Source organism: Desmodus rotundus, chromosome 7, assembly GCF_022682495.2.
Source record: "Desmodus rotundus isolate HL8 chromosome 7, HLdesRot8A.1, whole genome shotgun sequence".
NCBI lineage: Eukaryota > Metazoa > Chordata > Mammalia > Chiroptera > Phyllostomidae > Desmodus > Desmodus rotundus.
Window position 1 is genome coordinate 98,858,937 of NC_071393.1, and position 19,226 is coordinate 98,878,162.

At 41.8% G+C, this 19,226-nt stretch overlaps 1 protein-coding gene across 11 annotated transcripts in view; it reads right to left on the bottom strand.

Moving 5' to 3' along the window:
* The window catches only part of TRIM9 (tripartite motif containing 9), a 100,491-nt gene that overhangs the window by 3,514 nt on the left and 77,751 nt on the right, over positions 1–19,226 (bottom strand). For 2 of the 11 annotated variants that reach the window (XM_045201843.2, XM_045201841.2), the window contains 5 exons: positions 7,556–7,744; positions 4,867–4,908; positions 4,427–4,450; positions 3,273–3,576; positions 771–933 (listed from right to left, as the gene is read on the bottom strand). In XM_045201843.2, the coding sequence (XP_045057778.2) occupies positions 771–933; positions 3,273–3,576; positions 4,427–4,450; positions 4,867–4,908; positions 7,556–7,744 (722 nt within the window). The remainder of the gene's footprint in view (positions 1–770; positions 934–3,272; positions 3,577–4,426; positions 4,451–4,866; positions 4,909–7,555; positions 7,745–19,226) is intronic. The other 9 variants (XM_045201838.2, XM_045201836.2, XM_024568088.3 and 6 more) reach the window with 7 other exon arrangements.

Sequence of the window (19,226 nt, forward strand, 5' to 3'; positions counted from 1 at the left end):
ATCTGGTTTAAGACAGCAACACCCTTCCAACCACAGCACTCTTGACTCCCTTACCTTACCCTCGGTCTTTCTTCCCTTTCACTCACTGCCTTCAAACACACTATATAATTAACGTGGCGTTTGTGCTCATCTGTTGTCTGTTTCCTACAACTGCTATGTCAGGGCTCTAGGAGGGCAAGATTTTTATGTTTTGTTTTTGCTGATAAACAATACTTAGAAGCATGACTCACATAATAAGGGCGCTCAATAGATATTTGTTAAATGAATGAATGAGACGAACCTGCTGTTTTCTATTCACAATAAATCAGAAGTAACTAACTTTTGGGCAGGGATTGTTTTCAGTCCCCACAGAATCGAATAAGAGTGCAGAGAAGATGCTTGAAATTTCTGATAATGGCGCTAATTTCAGTCTTACACCTTCCTTCTCAGGCACTCATGGAACGGCGCAAGTCCCTTGTTCTCATGCTGGCTGGTTCAAGAGTTTCATTTCTACTAGAGATGGAACCAGGGCTCAGAGGGACACTCATTAGCACACCATGAATAGAATTCCAGTTCCCACTGGCTGTTAACTAGACTGTGTCCAAGTACAACCAAGGGGCTTAGGCTGGTTCAGACACATGTCGGTTGTCATTGTTGGTCCTTTCCCCTCCTCCTCTCCTGCTTGTCCTGGTCTGGACCTTGTACAGTGAGCTTCCCTCTCTCAGCAATGGATTTACCCATCCACAGGCAGCCTCTGAAGCCACTTCTACACTTGGGGGCACAGTGCTTACCTGCACGTTCCTGTTCAGGCTGACTGCTGGGAAGAACATGCCCTCCACATTCTCGAACGCTATGGGTCCTTGCTGTTCGTCGTTGATAAAAAACGTCAAGGTTTTTCTATTTAAGTCAAGGAGGACCCCGATTGTGGCCCCTTTTGTGATCCCTCCCTCAGTTCTGTGGAAAAAAAAATAATTTGGTTTCACTCGCCTATCATCATTCTAGAAGCTCCGCATTTGCGTGGTTAAACCAGTGTTTCTCAACTTGTTTGAAACTAGCATCTCCTCCATCCCAACAGCCTTTTAAAACAGCCCCCTCCTCCCTAATCGCTCCTCCTCACCTGACATTTTAATACACAGATACACTGTGTACCTGTTTACGTGCTGCATGCATATCTGCGCTGTATATGTAAAAAGAATAAGACATTTTTGCTAACTCCCTCCAAACCAATTGACACTGCCTTGGGGGAGGCGTGCCCCGCGTTGAGAATATATAGGTTTAACCACGCTGCTCTGCTGTTGCTGAGAGTGAACTCATTCATACAGGGTCACCCCCACTGAGACAGAGCTCTGAAAAGATCAGGAAAGAAAGTAGCCTTTGGGCTGTCAGGTTCTGCCCATTGCTATGTTGCAACACTTTGCACAAAGGATGTGCATTAAAAATCACTTAATCGAAAGTGATTTAATTTAAAAACCAAAATAGAGAAGAATTTAAGCCAAACTTAAGCATACGCATGACAAGTTGGATTCGGGGCCTTAGGCTACCCATTAAAGAGAAACACTCATTCCAGAAAGATGGTAATTTTTGACACGTTGAGTTTGAATTGCGAAGTTGGAGGCTCTGTAAAATGAAAACATCAAAGAAGGGGATTCTGCCCTAGAACGTAATTACACCGCAGGAGATGCGCTGATTTTAAAGAATCTGCATTCAAATGTCATTTTGCAATGAATTGTGTTTTATGTTTCAGTTGATGGTTTCACAAAAGCCATTGAGCATGGAGGGATGATCAGATTTGTCATTTCCCCTTCTTTGAGATCTAGCAACACTGAATTTCCTCCTCATCTCAGCAGAGCACACGCATTTAAGAGTGCTGTTCTTTTTCTCAGGCATGCAAAATACAGCCTACACATAGTTGTTCAAAGACAGGTTTATACGTGAAAATTGTGTCTTGTTAATTCACACCTTCAACAACGACAGCACAAGTGACATATAGTTTGCATGCAAGCAGACATGTTCATCTTTAAGAATGTGTTTCTCTGCATTGTGTGACATTTGTGTCATTGTTCACTCCTTTGCTCCAAAATAAAGAAGCTAAAGGGGAAAAGTAAGCATGGTACATGGGTGATGGGTCAGAGATCCAGTTACAGAGGGTTCCAAAAATGTAGATCAGTGAAGGTAACTGCTCCATCTAGTAAAGTCTGATATCAGGTTGAAATGGTATGTGTGCTCACTTAGAGTGATAGTGAATAACACACACCAGCAAGGAGGTGCATGGAAAACATCCAAGGGAACAGGAAGTGGAGGCCCTAGGAGACCTACAGGCTAGACAAGGGGCAGAAGTGAGCATATAGAAAAGGTTGAAACAATGGAGCCCACTACCCTACTACAGCCTTCCCCACTTTGCTTTTAATCTGACTGATTTTTTTTTCAGAGACAGTAAGGAGAAGATATCCTGGGGAAATCGTTGAGAATAAGGAGGACTAGGGTCCATGAAAGACCCTTATTTTTCTAGGAAATTTGTGAAAGATACATTTGAGGAAGAAAACACAAACCAAATGAAAAAGGAAGTCTTGGGAAACTATTATAGCATGGGTTAAGTTATAATTGCTAACATTTTGGTGGTAGAGGAAAACCTAAGGAGATTACTATGTTCTCTTTCCCCAGCAAACTGGGTGCTCTGAATCTGCATAATTATGAGAGTACTTCAAGTACAAAGCTATCTAAATTGGCATCCATAAGACTTAGTTTATTAAATGGCTTCTATTCTGAGCAGTGGTATTGAAAATAATCATATGAAGAACAATGGCTTCTGTTTCCAGGTGCCTCTGATATGAGGTATTTTTGCATAATCCATTTAATCGGGAACACTCCTGTATGGAAAAATATTATTATCCTAATTTGGTGGATTTAAAAATCGAGGTTTAGAAAAACTAATTTAGCTTGTTCAAAACTGCTTTCCTGTAAGTTGTAAGGCTAGATTTTAGAATCTTGAAATGTGTTCTTGTAATGGATATGCACGGGGATTCTGAGTTTCCAGCCAGGGGTGGACGGTTACAGTGAAGGGCTTAGGAAAGAGCTTATGTCTCTGCCATTATGCAAAGAACAAATAAACAAACAAAAATAAAGTGCCCACTAGGATGGACTCAGTTAACACCAGTAGAACACCTGAGCTACTTAATGAAGACCACCTGCTCAACTTCCCTAATGTTGTCTATTTAATAGGCCTTTGAACTTGGGCTCTCATTCTTTACCAGAAGCCAACATGAAGAAGGCTTGGTTTGGGGGCTGCAGGGTACCTGTTGGTGTGCGAGTTGTTGTGCATGAACCAGCTCCGGTTATTGTCCACATACATTGCCCAGGCTTTGTCGTCCTTTCCTAACATCACATCCTTCATCACGTCGATGCGAGCCACACCAAAGGCAGGGTCGGGGTGGTTATCGTAACGATCCACAGTTAACTCCCAGTAGTGGACACCCTTGGAGAAGCCGGTCTTCCCCAGCACCACTCGGTCATCGTAGCTACTGCAGGTCACAGTCAGGTTGTCATTGGAGAAGATGATGTCAGAGTGTGCCGAGCCAGGGTCGAAAGCAAACCAGGCCACTGGGAACAACAGAAGGGAGTGGGGTTACTAAGATGGACCCAATGAACCCAACACCATAACAGACTCCTGGGTGGCTGAGGAGTGCTGTGTCCCATTTTCATGCTGCCATGCAGGAGGGAGGCGTCCAGGGCCAGAAGGGGCCGTGAGTGAGCAGACAGGGCCACATCCTGGGAGCTGGTACTCTGCACCCAGAAGCAGGCGGAGGACACACGACCGATTCAGCAGGGGTTACCTGGCTCAGACTGCACTCCCAACCGGGTGATCCGGGAGTGAAGTGGCATCGAGTTTGGAAGGTGCAAGTCCCTTCACCTGGTGACTGGCAGAACAGTACACCAGAGACATAAAGGGAGAGGGATGCGCTAAGGTGCCTGTGTAACCCTGAGGCGGGGAGGCTAGGATCTACAGTCCTAGATGGAGGAGGGATAAAACACACTGTGAAACCAGGAAATACTCCTTCTGCAGAAGTGCTAAAATCTAGTTGTTTTGAAAATGTCCTCAGTGCTAGTGAAAGGTCAAAAGAGCTGCGAATCTATCTGCAATATAAATGCATTTTCACGAGTGACTGTGACTTTGGACATAAGATAGGTTGCTTCCTTTATACGTAAAAATACAGTTTGCATGTTACTCTTAACACTAACATGTAAAACATTTTGCTGGAGCAGTAGGTATTTTGGACATTCGGTGCAGATAGAACGGTGTCTTTGTACACGTTGTTCTGCTCCGAGCTCTAAATGCCGCCTACCAATAACACACTCTGGAGAGATGTCACTGCTGATTTATGGAACCTGTGAGTCACCTCACATGCACTTCGGTCTTTGCTATTTGTAACAGAATAAGGTTATTTCATACCTGCCAACAGCTTTTTAATGTCAACTGTTGTCATTCCAAGTGAAAGGCATGGGAGAGAGAAATAGGAAGCAAAATTGACATTGATAAGAAATATGATTCTTTTAATAGGCTAGTACCAAAAAAGGGCTCCATTTAAAACACTGCAAACGCTACAGCAGTGGGTCTGACTGTCCCTTTCCCCACACTCAGTGCTCGTAAAGGGTGCTTTGCACTGATGTATAAGAAAACTGGTCAAAAAGTCATCTTCTTTGAGGTATAAAATTAAAATACAGGTATCTTTTCCACTTTTCTAAGTATTTGAGAAGATGTTATAATTGGACTTGAATGACAATTAGACAATTTTATTGACATAAAGTAAGCTACTGCCATTTATTTTGTGAAGGAACTTGAGCATGCCAATCACATGAGTAAAAGATAACAATTACAATAGGTATACTTGCCTAATTGAGTGTAAGGTGCGGACTGTGGCTCAAAATTGCATCCTATAAAGAGATACTAGACATCAAAGCTATGAAACAGCAATCAGGTGGATAAAAACTGTTTGTATACACTTAGAAAGCACCAGCTAAACAGAGTCACCAGAGGCCTGATTCATGAAAAACCAAAGCCCTTTTTATGTTAGTTTACTTTGTTGAGTAAAAATTTCTTCTCTGCTTTTTTGAAATAAAAAGTACATATTTTTTCCCATTTAATAAATCCTCCTCTAATTGATTCTAAATTGTACAGCTTTAATTTTCATCATCTCCCCAAATCTACCTTTTTCATGAAGGTTTCCACATTAAGAAGGCTTACTGCTTAAAAATGAGAAAAATTCATCCAATTGGAACCGGAAAAAACACTGGATCTTGATCAAACTCCACTCTACGTTGCTATTCCATGCACTCCTGACTCAGGTTAGGCCTTTGGTGTGACTTGGGCCCAAGTTAAATTTTATATATACATACTAAACGTGAAATGTAATCTATATGGTAATAAACACATCTAATCATTATTAATAATGGCATGAATTAAATGTAATAAAAAATTACCCCATCTCCTTTTCGGATTGTTTTACTGCGTCAGTGCTTCTCATCTAAGGGAGAGGAGGGGCGGGGCATGGTGTGGGTGTGAGCGGTCTCAGAGAGATATTAGAATCACCGGTGGAACTTTTCCAACCACCCCCTTTCCTTAAGCTTTGGATACCCTACTTGCCCCATGAGCAGGTGCAGGTAGGGTGGAGGAAGCAGCCTTGTCTTAAAATGTTCAAAGATGTGAGAACTATGGGTTCAATGGTGCCAGGGACTGCTCCAGAGAATGTGTTTTTGATGAGCACTAGGGTAGCTCCTAGGAAAGATCATTTACTGTATTTTTCGGACCATAAGACACACCTAGGTTTTAGTGGAGGAAAATAGGAAAACAAATTTTGAAGCAAGAAATGTGGTAAAATATTTAATAACATAAATACCGCCCCCTGCCCCAGCTAGCCAGGCAGGCTACATTTGGACTATAAGACACACCCCTATTTTCCTCCCAAATTTGGGGGGAAAAAGTGCATCTTATAGTACGAAAAATATGTTTTTTTTCAACTCCCTAAGACCCTAATATGCTAATTTCTAAAACAATTGAAGGATAATACACTGAATTAAAGCAATTTCAGAAGAATTAAGAAAGCAACTTAGAAAGGACTAATGATTGAATTAAAAGCAAAATTTAAAGATTCTAACCTTACTTTTGGTTACTTTATTTTACTGTGGAACAAATCCCACACAAAAGAATCATTTTCTCCTGAGAACACATGAAGTTTTAAAACTGAATCTCATATCTAGCTTTGGAAGTAAATTTGTAGAATCTCAACAGGGCTTTTAAAATGTTTTAATGAATCATGCCTTCTGCAAGTCTTTTTCAAAACAAGTTTTCTGAAATCGTTTTACACTACTTTAAACCACCATCACACATACAGGATTCAACGATACAACTAGAACAGTGCTGTCAAACACCGCCATCAGATATCCCCAAACCCACATTTCATTTTATTCTTGACACAGTATACATTACAAAGACTCTTACAATATTTCAGTACGTTAGACACAAGGGAAAAGAATTCCATAACGAAGCATGTCTGAAAGCCAGTAGTGCACAGAAAAACAATAAGAAACGGAAAAGCACAAAGAAAAATGTCATTTTAAAGAGAGCTTGAAGTCCCTGCATCCTTTTTGCACTGTCATGCTGTGGTCTTCTTCATTCCAGGATGTGGGATGAGCAAAAAGAATAAAAAATACGAAACAAAAGAAACCCTCGGAAATGTGAAACGTGCATCACGTGTACCCATGATTACAATATAGTCCTGAAGAGATCAAGTAGGTCTGCACTGTAGGCATTGAAGGATCTATGTGCTAGACAGTTCACTGCATGGTAACCCAAGTCTAGCTTCCCTGAAATCGGCCTAGAGCCCTGTCACAAGCCGCCTGGCTGTGGAAACTCAGATCTTTGGGCCTTAAGCTAGTTAAGGGTTTCTAATTCAGCTAGTGGTGGTGCCTCCCTTTTGCTTGGGAAAAAAAACCCAGCCTTGAGCCCAAGTGTCCTACCAGCGAGCACAGTCTTTTGCAGAAATTTTTACTTCCTGCGCTCTGGTTTGCCTGCTTTGTAAGATGCATTCTGCAATTGGCGTGTTTTGACTTTTAGTTTTTCAATAGAGATCTCTTGAGTCTATGTTTAATCAGACCACTCCAGGCTGGATGCACTGATCCAGTCCCCCAGACACAGCTGGTTTCCTGGATACAGCAGGGTTGCAAACTTCCAAATTAAGGCTTCCACTCAGCCAGCGCCTGAGCCGTGCTGTGCCACTGCATGTGAAGACAGAGCAGGCTATCCATGGCGGTACCAGCTTGTGCAAAAAGAACAACTTCACTCATCGCTTTCCAATGCCATTGTACATTGACCACAACTCGATGGTCGGTCCTCACAGCACACAAACAAGAACACCACAAAGCTCCATCACCCAAATGCCCCTCATATCGAAGCAGGCCACAAACAGAGAGACTAGCTCATCGGCCATCTCCACGCACATGAATGGCAAAAACAAAACAGGTATTTCAGAAATGCCTTCAAGGCACAGAGATCAAAAGCAAAGGTCAGACGAGCTCAGCTCACCCGGTGCATTGAGAGACTGTAAGGAGGAATGCAAGCTCAGCTGGTGGGGTGAGGATCGGAAATCAAAGTAGGATCTCCCCGGGAAGCTGGGCTGTAGATTAAGGGTGGAGGAGAAAGTACTCATTCTACGGAGCGGCAATCTTTCCGAAGGCACTGGAAAAGGGAGTGTCTGTTCTTCTGAATCTGTGTCTAAATGTAAGATCAATGCAAACTAGAGATCAGAAATCTGCCATTGCCCCTGCACAGCTCCCCAAGACCTGCCTTCCCAATGCACCTGTACAAAGCCTCACCCAGCCCGCAGTTGCCACAGGAATTTACTAATCCAAAGTGGCTTGGGCTGCGAGGGAATTCTGGGAAGGTCAGAACCCAAGACCAGACCGAGGACACCCAAACAGCACAGACATTTTCATTCTCCCCCAATTTTTTTGTGGTAGGGAAAGTTTCCTTTTAATGAAATACTTTTAGAGTTGAATTTAGAAACTTTAGAGGTAAATTTTACCCCCTGATGACCAGGAGGAGATTAATCATACTTCACCCCCTTCAGATACTTTCAAAGTTAGTATCCTCGAAGAGGTTTTCTGCTTAGGAGGTGATGATTTTTACCAACTCTTCGCTGTTTCATAGTTTCTCCTTTCTTTCTTCACATATGTATTTTTTCCCATTTTGAAATGGATGAGATGATTTTTCTACATCAGCACACCTGAGACTTGCTCTTTGGATAGGAGAGGAAAACGGGGCTGAACAAGTAATTGGGGAAGGAGCCTTGCCTTTGTTTCTGAATTAGGATCAGACCCTAGGGATGCTGCATCCCTGCTTCTCTAACAATAAACAGACTGTGCGCAGCCATAAGGTGTACTGGTGGTAAAAAAAAAAAAAGTCTTCATTTTCATATAACCAGGTCTGGTGTGAGGACCAGTATTCCACCAGAGAAAGGACTTATCAGTTACTTGATCTGGTTTTAGGAGGGCTTGTGAGGTGATTTCTCTAAATTGCTAAAATCACTTCCTTCTCTTTTGTTAATCAATACCTGGTTCTTTGCGGTAGGGTGATGTGGTCAGAGACAGATGTTTTACCAACTGGGGCCTGCTCAGAACTTGGTGTGATCGTTGTAACTCAGGAACTACAGATGACATGAGGGTAATCGTCCAAAACCAGCAAGGAACTTGCTTCTTGTGGAAGAAAAAATTTTATTTCGGTGGGCAGAGGGTGTTCCTGAGAATATTTTTCTGTTTTGAGTCTGTTAGCATGTTTCTCCATGTTAAACACACCCTTTACCCTGTGAAAATGCTCTCATGGGCATGTTAAAGCAAAACTAACTGTGGTGTATGTGAGCAGAACATGATCCTACTTGAAGGCCTCAGAACAAGGGTGTTGGTGGGTTTTAATTTTAATATTGCCAGGAGTCAGTCTCTTTTCATTTCTGAACTTAGAATATTAAAGTTAACTTTTTATGCTTTAGGCTTATCCTTGATGGGTTTTTTTTGTTAACAAGAAAAGTATAAACCAGATCTCAGGGAAAGAAATTGCTATTTGTGGAGTTAAAGCATTGTGGTCGCAGTAATAATGTATTTAAATTTTCTTCTACCTACACTTCATATGGTTTGGATGACTTGACATATGTGATCATTTCTTTGCTCAGAAATAGTAAATCAGAAATAATTCCTGTTGTAATTATCTCAAGGGGAAATTAGTCTTTTAGTTTAATGGAAACATTTGAAAAACAACAACATAACACCACAAACTGATATGGGCTTCTTTTCTGGGGGGAAGGCATTTACTGTGATATTTATGTCAGTAAAACATATTTTTATTAACAAAAATTTGCTTGCAAATGTATTTTTCACCAGGCGGTAACAATCAATTCATTATATTGAAAATACTGGTTGCTTTCAAAATGAAAAGAAAGGACATATATAGTAAAGTTGATTTCAGAGTATATCAAACCCCCAATACTCCCGGTCGTCATCTGAAAACTAGTGAAGAGAGTTGCACTGAAGCCAGACTTGGGGGAGCGTGTATGAGCCCATCACAGATTGTACTTACCTTTCCTACTCTCAGCACCAGGAAGAAAAACTTAGAACTGGTGATGACACCACTCTGTGGGGTGGGGGCCAAGCGTAGTGATGGTTACTCGCGGGATTAATAACTTGAATCGAAAATAATACTGTTTCTCTATCTTTTCAATGTGGATCCATTACTTATTGATTACCCAGTGTTTCTTGACTCCTCCCACTCTTGAAGTATGCCCTCCATTCAGGCAAGATTATTTAATATCCACACCTATTTCTGTCTTTGCATTTTTGCCACTTACAGCCTCCCACACCCTACAGCTGGGCTCTTACCCCATTTTCTTTAAGCAGCACCTAATAATAGAATTTTCCACCTTGTCACGAAAACTTCCCAAATGAATTACAAGGGAGATCACGTTCATCTGCTCCCAGCCACACTAGAAAACAGTGCCCGTCCCCATGAGCACGCAGCGCACGTTTGGTCAGCTGCCTATAAGCTCTTGATGCCATTTGATATTATGTCAGATTGCAGGAGTCTTAGAGGGAAGGCACATCTTGGTAACATCTGGGGAGCAACTCAAACTTCCCCTTTAAGTCCCCTGGGCTGAGAAACTCATCACCTCAGGGCAGCCCCCGTCAGGGTGCAGTTATTGCTTATATTGCTCTGTATACACCTCACTGGGAGCTCCATTCATCAAGTGTAGCACTACTCTCTGGGACCGACCACACAGAACAGACCCGCTCAGTGTTCAAGTGTTTGAGGGTAGCCACCAATCCCCTTCAAATCTTCCCTTTCTGGGGATAAATAAAATCTATTTCTAGTCTTCCTTCTATGGTAAGGATTTCGAATCTTTAATCTCATCATGCCCTTCTGGACATGTTCAAAGACATGAATCAAAGACAGTAAGACAATATTGGGAACAGTAGTACCAATCTCTGGTTTAGCCAAATCACGTAGCTCACAGTGTGCCTACACACAGCCACACACGTGTGCATTTTGTGTTGTACCATGGAATGCAGGAAGTATGTGCATCCTGCCTCCTCCCCTTCCCTTCAAAGCACAGGTACTGAGATCTGGAGAAGGCTTCTCAGCCACTAACATTTTATTAGTCAAGACAGATAGGAATGGGATTATCTTTCTTTTTTTTTTTTTCCAGAACACATGACACAAAGCCATGTTTTAGTCCATAGCTAATATCCAGGATGATTATCATTAGTTTTTAAGGTATAAATTACTAGAGAAAGCCAAGTATCTCCTGAAAAGGTTTTACATTCTGGGCACGCGTCATCTCGCGCAGTGATCCTGTCTGCTGAAGAGCTTTGCTGAGTAGAGTCGGTTTAGCAGGAAAGGGCAATGGAACATGGTGTGCCGTGAGTGCTGGTGTGGCCGCCCTCCGCACATCTGTAACTCCGGGATGAGACTGTGTTCAAAACGGGAATGGGTCAAGACACACTTTCCATCGACTCTGTCATTGACCATCATTTTCCTCTTGCCCTCATCCGGATTGCTTTCCCTTCTTACCTGGGATTGCTGAATTCTGGATTTGAGGCCCCTACTTGCAAGAAGCAATCAAGAATTATCAAGGCAAAGCTTGGCTGGGGGACCACATCTATTATGTATTGACTTCTGGGTCTGAGGTGAAAAAAGAATAGCTAACTGCGTATTTCTTTGATTCATTAGCTAACTTTTATTGAACACCTACCACATGCCAGACATTGTATTAGAACTGAGCAGCCAGGAAACATGAGCTGACAGGAGAGCTGACCGTCAGAAAAACAGTAACTTAGAGGAAATCTGTGTTTTATATTATTGATTGATTTTTACTCTTCTGGGAGTCGGATTTCTTGACTGATTCCAAAATATACAAAGTACTAAAGATTTCTATGGGTGTTATAGAATATTTTGGAAATGTAAAGTACAGTATTTGAGGGGTTATTTTTGGAATTGCAAGGGGAAAGGCAAACTGACAGGGGTTCCCTATGACGGCAGGTGCTAATCCAGCCTATTTCGTGCCCTGGCAGACATCTTGGTCATCTTCCTGTCTGGTAGCGAACAGCTTCATGATTTCGTCAGCCCTTGGGCACTGGTCCAGCAAGATGGCCGCATTTCAGAGCACAGCAAATCAAGACATGTTGCTAAGAACTGCATGAGGCAGCATTCAAGGTGAGTTTCAGTTCAATGACAAACCAGCTGGGAAAGAATTTGCTTTTCTTGGGGAGATTTTTAAAAGAGACCAAGAATTGAATGAAGGAGGCCGAGTTTTCCTTCAATGATCTAATAAGTATCCAAAGTCACAATTATGTCCAACTGGTACATAATTTACAGTGGAAGGTGGTATTTTAAGCTTTCTTAAGTGTGGCATTAATTGCAGTTGAGAAATGAGAAACAAATCTGCTTTGAAACCTTTTATAAGAAGCAATGAAGCAGCCTCCTGCCACCACCATGGGGACAGCTGTGCACTTTGTCGCCGAGTCCTCCACTCCAATTTAGAGCACCATGGCATTCTTCATAAGGAACTGCCACCAGAAGAACCCAAAATACCTGTATTTCAAGTAGATAAAAAAGATTCCAAAGGACTAACCTGCTCCCCATAGTATCAACTACAAAGCACATTCCCAGAACCAAAAATAGGGTCTGGATCCAATTCAGTCCTATGGACAAATCCAGGAAATTCCCTGGGATATCATGCATGTTGTCAAAATGAAAAGGAACCAAGTGTCTCTCTTTTCTGGGCTCCGACCCCTATCATCATGCCTCTCACCTTGGATTTTATAAAGTCTATCCAAATTTGTCCAGGTCTGATTTACCTCCCATGAGGATTTTGTCCTGAAGATGCATGTTCTTCTTAAATTAGTTTGGGGGAGGCTTTTAATGCTCTGAGTCAGGGAGATCAAAGCAGAGGCACAGGAAAAATATCTGCAGGAAACTGTCTTTTCCTGATGGGATCCCTCACCCGCTATTTCCCATTAGTGTTGAAATTTCAGTGTCACAGGCAGACCTCGAAGGCCTACACAGACCCTCCGAGGAGGCAGGTGCTGTCTGCACCTGCTCATGGTATTTTCTGAAGTAGTTAAGAGCTTTCAGTAATGAGCTTGAAGACAGAAGTCACAGGAGAAAAACAGAGGGTACCAATCATAAAAAACTTACAGGTCACCTGCTCTAAGTCTATAAATAAAACAAAACAAAACCCCAAAACACCCACAGCAACAACAAACAGAAATCCTAGGAGGTAAGGGGACACATCGGAGCCACACGGCCAGCCGTGGTGGGACAGGAGAGGGACTCAGACAGGGTCGATTCCTGCTGGATAAAGTTTGGAGGGCGACGAGGTGACAATGCCATTGCTGCTCTTTTGTGCTTTGGAAAGGTATGAACTAGGGTAACGTTTATGCTGCAGACCCTGGGAATATAGCGACCAAGGTTTGTGCAGATGGCTTAGTATCATTTTCCCAACTGTGCACTATATTGAAGATGAATCTTTCTTCTCTAAATAGAGTCATTGCGTGGGCTGTGGTGGCTAGGGACTGAAAGGCAAACGCATCACCCTTCTCTTTGGGATTTGGGCCATAAGGGCTGGGCGGGCTGAGCTGTCCCTGAGATCAGATGAGGTTCTTCACCCATCCCCTACAAGGTTACAACTTCTAGGAGTGTGGGTCTCAGGACATCAGGGTTTAAGACTATGATACTTATGCTGGCCCCAAACAGATCTGCCTATAAAAGATCTGCCAAGAGATGTAGGACAGCTGCATTGGAGCCAGTCTGGGGCTAGATTTTGTCTGCACCACTGAGCAGTCTCTGTGTTACTTCCTTTGATATGTGGGAGAAGCAGCTATCGCATTGGAAGGGCAGTGTGATGCTGAGTCTCATGGGGGAAAAGGCATTTCAATCTTTATGAATACTGCTTTCTCTGTCCTCTTTTAGAGAACAGTTTCTGAGATGTTATATCAGGAATCCCAACCCTTTTATTGGGATTTTATCAGATAAAACCACCCTGGAAAGTGTTAGGGAGATGGCTCCTGTGGACAGTCAACTAAGAAGATGCTTAAAAACACTCTTGTTCTCAGTGGGCTGAGCACTTGTTTGCTGAAGTGCTGAAATTTACAGCTTTATCTATAGCCTCGAAGATCTGGCTCCAACATTCCTTTTCCTTCCCAGGCAGCGACCTGTCTCTGCGGACCAAGAGTGCCCACGGGTACCAAATGGGGAGAAGGGCCTTTCTAGGTAAGTGCTCTCATGGGGTGGGGGTGGGGGTGGGGACCGGAGGGAGCCAAGACATGAGGAAAGGACAGGATCTCGGGAGGAGCTAGGGCATTATACTGGAAATGACAGCTCCTCCCACACCTCTGTTTAAAAGCACAGATATTATTCTTTTCAATAAAACTTGCACAGGACTCTTTGAAAGTGTTAACGCCCTATTTCTGGCTGGGGTTTCTGGATCAACACAGGAGGAAGCTACACAATGCTGCTTCATTTTGACAAGATGTTTCAAATACCTGGCAGACAGACTCAGTGTTGTTTTGCCTCTTTCCTCCCATTTATTGAGTGCAAACAGCACTGTTCTGCTGTCGGCACCAAAGTGCACTGCGCTGGGCACGAAGGCCGAAAGGCTGGTCTGACACGTTACATAACCTCTCAGAAGCTCAAGGCCCCCCATGTGAAGAGTGGTGCATTATTAATAATAACACTTTCCTCATGGAATGTGTGGTAGGTTGAACAATGGCATACTAAAAAATGCCACATAATAATCCTGGGAACCTGTGACTATGTCACCTTCTATGGTAAAAGGGCCTTTGCAAATGTGATTAAGTTGAGGATCTTGATTTGGGGAGATTATCCTGAACCACCCAGGTGGGCCCAAGGTAGACCCAAGGGTCCTTATAGAAGGGAAACCAGATGGTCAGAATCAGAGATTGGAAGATGCTATGCTGCTGGCATTGAAGGTGGAGGAAGGAACCATGGGCCAAGAAGTATAGGTGGCTTCTAGAAGCTGGGAAGGGAAAGAGATTGGATTCTCCCCTAGAACTGCCTGAAGGAATGCAGCCCTGCTGATACCTCATTTTAAGCCCAGGGAAACCCATTTAGGATTCTGACCTCTAGAGCTGTAAGGTGGTAAATTTGTGCTGTTTTAAACTGCTACGATTGAGGCAATTTTTTAACGCAGTAATGGGAAAATAACACACAGGGTAAATCTGAAACGTTGCCGCAACAGAACAGGGGTTTAGACATTAGCAATAGGTACAGAGGTAGAGTCTAAAGTCCATACAGCTGTCATTTTTCATGGAATATTTTAATGGACAGTGAAGAAAGTTCTTAGAAGTGTGACACAAAATGAATTAGGGCTTATCATAGCTTTTTTTGGGGGGGGGGTTGAGGGGCTTATTTCATATTGTGATTCCATAAATTTTATGATAAAGTCTTCTGAGTTCTAACTAATACCCCATTACCAAAGATTCCAGATAATATACCAACTTTTAAATGTGTTAGATAGAAATCTTTCTAAAATGCGTAATACAACTTCTTAATCAGAATATATGCCATAGAAAGTTCTCTTTTGATTTTTTTTTGCTCTGCTCAGTTCTTCCAGTTACCTTTCCTGCTCAGTGCTACCAACAGCATCAACTCACTTCTATACCAAATCCTTCTTCTCTCTCCCAATGTGATGCTTCTAGTGCTCTTTGTGAACAGCTTAATGAGGCCAGTGGAATTGTGTGTAAACTAAGAGTAAGTGAGAACTGGGTGAGACCAAGGGCTCTGCAGTGAGGGTAACACAGGAGCTTCTATGCCTGAACTTTCTTTTTTCCCAGCCAGAGGTCATTATGGCTTACTTTTTGATTGTAAGATGACTATCTAGATTGCGGGGTAGATATCTTCATTATGGAGAGCTCAGGAGATACTATATGCTTTAGGTGCTCTGAGTCAGGCACCCTGAAGTTCAGGAAGGAGGAGCAGCAGACCCACACTCTCTAGAGCAGGGGCCATGCCCGGTGATCCTGGGGCCCTGCCCAGTGCCTGACAACATCGAGGCGCTCAATTAATGTTGTTGAATGAATGATGTCCTTTCCATAGTCACCTTAAGGCAGACTTTGAAGTTTTGCCTTGCATACAGTTATTCCCTTTGTTTGGATTTCCCTCTGTCCCTCTCTCTTCTCTGGGAAGTCTTCTCTCCCCATTAGATCATGTCCATTTTATCTGCAATATGTTGTAATGTCTTTCGTGTAGCTCTTAGATGTAAAACAGACAGAATATTATTCCCATGAAAATATACATTAAAAACCCTCTTTTAACTCTAAGTAAAATAAGTCAGACAGAGAAAGACAAATACCGTATGATTTCACTTATTTTTGAATGTAACACATAGAAAGAAACAAAAAAAAAATAGACTCATAGATACAGAGAATAGACTGATGGTTGCCAGAGGGGTTGGGGGTTGGGGGACTAGGTGAAAAATGTGAAGACATTAAAAAGTACAGGTTGGTAGTTACAAAATATTCACGGGGATGTAAAGTACAGCATAGTGAGTGTAGTAAAAAGTACTGTAATAACTATGTACAGTGCCAGGTCGGTACTTGAAATATCAGGGAGATCATTTTGCAAAGGACATGATTGTCTAATCACTATGCTGTACACCTGAAACTAATACGAAATAATATTGAATGTTGACTCTAATTGAAAAATAACAAAAAATGCAAATGAAAATGTTAATCAGATATAAAAATATCAAAAAATAAAAGCTATTTGTAAAACCTTCCCCCCAAATCCCTCTTTTAGAAACACTTTTACTTTTATTTATTTTTTTGAAACATTTTTACTTTTAGAAGAGGCGACACATAGGTCAAAATTAAACTCTAGTAGAATTAAAGTGATAAAAAATGGAGTGGTTCATACATTTCTGGTAGAAAATCTATTTGGAAGGCGATTTGAAAACACAGATCAAGGACCTTAAAAATGTTCATACTCCTTGGTCCACTAATGCCACTTCTAAGAATCTGTCTAAGGAAAATGATCTTTTGACACAAAGATTTGTGTTACAGAGTGTTTATTGCGTAGAGGGTACAACCCTGCGTGCTCTAACCCCTTGCTGGCTGCAGCGCCCCCTCTGCTGGGAGGGCTGCAGGGAGCAATTCCCTGGCTCAGCGGGAGACCTCTTTTCAGCCAATTAACAGTCTCTAAATTATGTGAGTCTGGGAATATTACCTTTGGTCTATTTCATTTTCTCTTCAGATTAAAGAAAGAAAAAGGTACAGTCTGTTTAGATAGACAGAGGGAAAATAGGGAAAAATAAACAGAAAAATGTTCTCTTCTCAGACTTTTTTTTGGGGGGGGGAGTAGTCTCTCAGACACAGAACAGGCTTTTAAGTATTAAGGTCTTCTTACATAATGTTTTTAATGGATATTCTTTTGCAGATGGTTTCAAAGACTGTAACACAGACATATGGCTATTTAATGAATTACTTTAAAGATATATACAACCAGGGTTGTGGGCTGTATTTTTAAATTTTGTTAACATTCTTTATTGCTTACAGTTATATTTCTTCTTAAGTAAGGGTAGTTTGGTTTAGGTTACAATGGACCTTACATGCATGGCTGTTATAGGTACATCCCCAAGAACTTTGCTCTCAGGGAACTAACCAAACATGCATTTTCCTTTCCTCTTTTCTTTTAACAACACATTCTTTATAATTTACACTGAATTAAATTATTTTTCATTGTTTTCCCGACCAATTTTCCTGTATGAATTGTCTTCTTGCTGTTCCCCTTTCCCTCTTTTGCACTGTTTGTCGTAACCTGCAAATATGCAACTATTGTGCATCTATTTCTTTAAGGCCGGTCTCTCTTCCCAGGCAGCAGGGGCGATGTCTGCTTCACACTCTCCACCCACAGCCCGGTACACAGTGAGGACTTAATCAAACACTGCCCAGCAAATAGGTAAACAGACAAATTTGCTTTTGAAAAAAATGATGAGACTTCATAACAGTGTGGACACATTGCCTTTAGGTCAGCAGAAGGTTTTATACCAGTTCAAATAGTGTAAGTGGTAAGTGATTTAAACCTCAGACTGAATGCATGTAAATACAAGTTCGGCTTGCTGTCACCTATGAATTGGATCCTTCTGAGATACAGACTTTTTGTTTTGAACTTTGGAAAGAGATTAACTCCTGCTAAGAAGAATGCAAAAGATTTTGTTACAGTAAAAAGTCAAAACCAACCACCACATCACCCCCAATAGCAGCAAAGAAAAAAAATCTCCAAAGTAAACCATTCCAGGTACTATAGAAAATAATATGAATAACGCATAAGTTCGGTTAGTATATCAACACTCCATCAATGGCATTTTTCTCATTGACTTCTAAAAAACAAAAACAAGATATAATTCTTTAATTCTATAGGTTTTCTGTATTGTTACAGATTGATTAAATTTTTTTTCAAAAATGAGCTATTCATTATATTTTTTCTTGCTTTCTAAATCTTGTCTCACTGTTTAAATGAGTTAGGATGAGGGAGAAACAAATAGAACAAACCAAAGTTTATGGAGAAAGTATGTGTGCGAACTTTATTTCATCATGAGAAAATCACTTCTGTGCGGTAACAGAGAATACTGATATCTACACGATGATAAGGTTTTCTTTGTATTTAGATACATACCTTATATTTGTACACAATATATAAAATTCATGGAGGAAATTGTTTTCTACAGTACAGTTTCTTTGTTGGAAGAGGACTTGTCCCATTAGTTTCTTTTAGGAAATGACCCCCAGTTCTGTGACTGTGGTGCCGAGGATCGCAGTTCCAATTTTGTAATTTAATAGACACCATAATCTTATGAACATTAAGTGAAACTTAGAAACTACATCCTCCTGCAGGATGAAAAGAGAGGTGTAAGTGCTCAGGCTGCTATGCTAATAACTGATGTTAGCAGAATAGTATGATTTCCACGTATGAATAGAAATAGTTGTCCTATAAGTCTGATGACACGTATTAGTAACAAACGGTCTCCCTGCTCTGATGGCATGCACCTCACTCTTCAGTCCAACATCCTGTGCGCACATGGGAAACCAGGCCGTCATCACGAAGGGCCTTCTGCACTGTGTCTGAGAACCCCTGGAGGGCTTTAGCAGTTGGCATGGTACCTTGGGACAGGAGGCAACTGCTCTCACCCCAGAGAGAAGTTGCTAAAATGATCATCCCAGGGGAGGCTCTAGCTACCACATCCCTATAACCCAAATGGAAACAGACCATGTGGGCATTTTCCCTTCAAGAAATCTTTCTCTTTGAATAGCATCCCTCACAGACTTACGACTGCTCCCCACGCATGGTTTTCACGGCCAAGGGCCTGTCAACCTTGCTGTGGGATTGGAAGTTGTGCTTGTTTTTAACCATGTGAACCATTTTAGGGGTAACTGGCACAGGCTGAGGCTTGTGGGAAGTGGGGGAAAAATACCACCTCAGTTCTGTTAGCTAACATCTTGAATTTGACCCAAATCAGCATAATTAGTTCTGCAGAGGGAAGTTATGGAGAATGCCAGTGGTATTGCGAGCGACTTCTATAATTAAAACCATACCCAGAAGCTCTGAAAATGCTTTGGCACCAACTAAAAGTACCTCTTCATAGTTTTAATTTCATGTGTCACAATTGCTTTTAAAATGAAAGTGTTAAAAGCCT